Consider the following 3,085-nt stretch of genomic DNA (forward strand, 5'->3'; position numbering starts at 1 on the left):
GTGCGAGGTACCTTGTTTGATCCTGCATTCGGTGGTTTATCGGGACGTTACCCGACAGGCTAAGGGCTTACACCATTTGAAGTACGTTGGAGCCCTTGGGAGCGGACTTGCGTACTTGAGCCGGTGTAATTCAGGTTGGTTCTGCCACAGTGGCTTTGGGGTTGACTTTTAGGTAGTGCTGAATCAGCTCCTTGGGCACGCTAGCATATCCGCTGGTTTCCACGCGAATATGTCGTGGTTGGCCCTAAGCAAACTGATGAACACACTTTCCTATTTGTCACTCAAGCCGCCTCCAATGAAAGCTGTCTTGGATGGGTCGCCTTCTCGTAGCTGGATGGTCTTGATGCTGACGCCGTTGGGGTTGAGTTTTACCCTGGACTGGCTGGGTCTCTGATAGGATACCTCTATCTCTGAGTCGGCGAGCTTTTGTGCGGCTGCGAAGACTTCTGTCAAATGTTCTGGCACGCGTGATGTTGCGGTGTACTCGATCGCCTCTTGGTCGCAGTCATACAACTTCTTTAAATCGTCGCGGAATGTGAGTACCCCTATCTTGCCTAGCATCTTGAGTAGCAAGTAGACATAGTGAGGTACGGCCATGAACTTGGCCAGAGCCAGTCTACCGAGGATGGCGTGGTATGACGATTCAAAGTCGGCCACCTCGAACTTGATGTACTTTGTGCAGTAGTTGTCTTTGGTCCGAATGGTAACTGGCAGGACTACCGAACCGAGTGGTGTAGCCACGTTCCCTGGGATGATACCATAGAACGGAGCCTTGCTGGGTGTGAGCATCTTTGTGATGTTCAGCCCCATCTTCTTCAGTGTTTTCGTGAAGAGCAGTTTGAGGCCACTCCCACCATCGATGAGTATTCGAGTCAACTGTGAGCCTGCCACGACAGGATTTAGGACGAGCGGGAATTTTCTCAGCTCGGAGAAGCTGGTCCACTGATCATCCCTAGAGAAGAAGATTGGGACCTCACTGTATCTCATAGGTTTTTGTATGGCTGGCTCGACAAAGAGGATCTCGCGTAGAGTCAACTTCTGCACAAGCTTCGAGAGGAAGCCACCGTCTCTGCCGAAGATGATGTTGACAACGTTCTTTCGATCTTGGAAATCTTTGGCCCCCCGACTTGCTGCCCTCATCGTCGTCCTCCTGATCCTTCCGCTTGCCGTCTTGATTAGGGAGTGGACTGTTGAGTGACTTGCGAAGGCTAATGCACTCGAAGAGTGAATGCTTAGACTTCAGGTGCATCAGACATTGCTTGTGCAGGACTTTCTCAAACTGAGTTTGATTGTTCCCCAACTTCTTACCCCACGGATTGCGCTCAACAGCTGCAACTTAATGGTCTAGCTTGCGTTTTCAGGGGTTTCTCGAGTCATTTCGCTGGCCTTTGTCAGAGTGGTTGTTGTGTTGCCCTGCTTGTCGTTGTTGCGCGTGGGGAAGCGCTCGTTCTCCTCATCTTCCTAGTCAGCCCACCGTGCCTTCATGTCGCGGAGTTCCACGGCAGTATTCGGGCAGTTGCATCCGAAGTCGTGGTAGGTGTGCTTCGAGAAAGAGCCATTGTGGAAGCAGCGGATGACGTCCTCGTTGGTGATGTTGGCGATGGAGGCTCGCATCTCGAAGAAACACTGGGTGTAGGAACTCAGGGTCTCGTTCATCTCTTGCTTTACCTAAGACAAGTCATGACAAGTACCTGCCCGGATTATAGATCCCTGAAAGTTGTCGATGAAGGCCCTCTTGAGATCCTCCCAAGAGTCGGTGGAGTTCGGCTTGAGGCTCTCGAGTCAATTAAGAGGCATGGATTCCAAGGCAACCAGGAAGTAGAGCGCCTTGGTAGAGTTGGATCCACCTGACACCTCGATGGCAACGGAGTAGCAGTGAATCCACTGGTGTGGGTCTTGCTTACCGTTGTACTTGGGGATGCTGGCTGGTTTGAAGTCCTTAGGGTAGGAATGATCGGTGATGTTGGAGGTGAATGTAGGGAAGCGGTCACTATCATCAGCATCGTGGTATCTGTCAGTTGGTCCCTTCTCCTTGCCTCAATGACGCACCGCGCGTCGCGACCGTCATTGATCTTCTGCCTTAGATCAGCCGATGGAGCGTTTTGTACACTGGTCTTAGGCTAGGATTCGCCTTGAGGCCTTACGTTGTGCTAGCTGCGGGGTGGTCGCTGAGGTTGCTGCACCTCTTGGTCGATGTTGCCATGCATGGGCTGCTGGCCTTGGCGATTGCCATGGGCGCCATGATTCTCCTGGTTGCGCTAGCGGTTGTCGCCCCGTCCCCCCCCCCCCGGGGTCTAAGTCCACCTCTAGGGTTGCGACTGACCTATGCAGAGTCACCATGATGCTTGGATCTCGAGGGTGTGTTCCATGTCGAAGACAATGGGTTTTGTTCATCGAGTTGCACGAACGCACATTGGGTCAGGTATTGTAGCCTTTGCACCTGTGGGTTTCGTGGCAATTGCTGAACTAGGAGTGCTGCCTCTGCAATGGCACCGATCGGAGTGCTGTACTCCTGATCTTCAACCGCTGCGAAGGTGTTGTTGAGGTTCCTACGGTACAACGGTTGTGTGCACGGTTTTCCATGTTCCGCCTGCGTTTGGCTTGCTTGGCGTTCTTCAACCGTCGGATCCTCCCGTGCTCTTCGTTCTCGTCCTGGGGAGCGTCCGCCATGCGCTTGTCGGCGGATACGTCCGCGAGTAGTTTGACGTCGTACTCCGTACCTAGCTCATCGTCCTCCACATTACGGAGGGAAGCCATGTAGATTTGGCGATCCAACAAGGTCTTAGCCGTATGGCTGTACTCGACTAGCTCTGTGCTGTCCTCTTCCTCTTTAGTGATGCGAGAAAGGGGCTTGCCTTCCTGGAAAGGTAGTTCCTGCGTGAAGGCCACAAGGCGGGAGTCGTATTTGAGTAGCTCAGAGGGCTCCATGCCCTTCCAGTACACTAACCGACCTTGCGGTGTAGTAGTTATGGTCAAACCTAGGTGACTACCCGAAAAGGATTCGGGGTCGTTGTCTGAATCCGAGTAGTTATCGAAGATAGGGCCCCCCCGGCAAGCGGTGGCTCCCTGAAGGTCGGAGAGGGAC

General features: G+C 53.2%; 1 protein-coding gene across 1 annotated transcript; it reads right to left on the reverse strand.

Annotated features, from left to right (window-relative positions):
• Positions 1-270: 270 nt before the first annotated feature.
• Positions 271-810, reverse strand: LOC112880904. The gene has a single exon (XM_025945635.1). It carries the CDS (start codon positions 808-810, stop codon positions 271-273), a length of 540 nt encoding a protein of 179 aa, XP_025801420.1.
• Positions 811-3,085: the final 2,275 nt, after the last annotated feature.

The sequence above is a fragment of the Panicum hallii genome, chromosome 2, assembly GCF_002211085.1.
Source record: "Panicum hallii strain FIL2 chromosome 2, PHallii_v3.1, whole genome shotgun sequence".
Classification (NCBI taxonomy): Eukaryota; Viridiplantae; Streptophyta; class Magnoliopsida; order Poales; family Poaceae; genus Panicum; species Panicum hallii.

Coding starts and splice junctions, on each gene's coding strand:
- LOC112880904 (XM_025945635.1), bottom strand. CDS start 810: ATGGGGCTGAACATCACAAAGATGCTCACACCCAGCAAGGCTCCGTTC.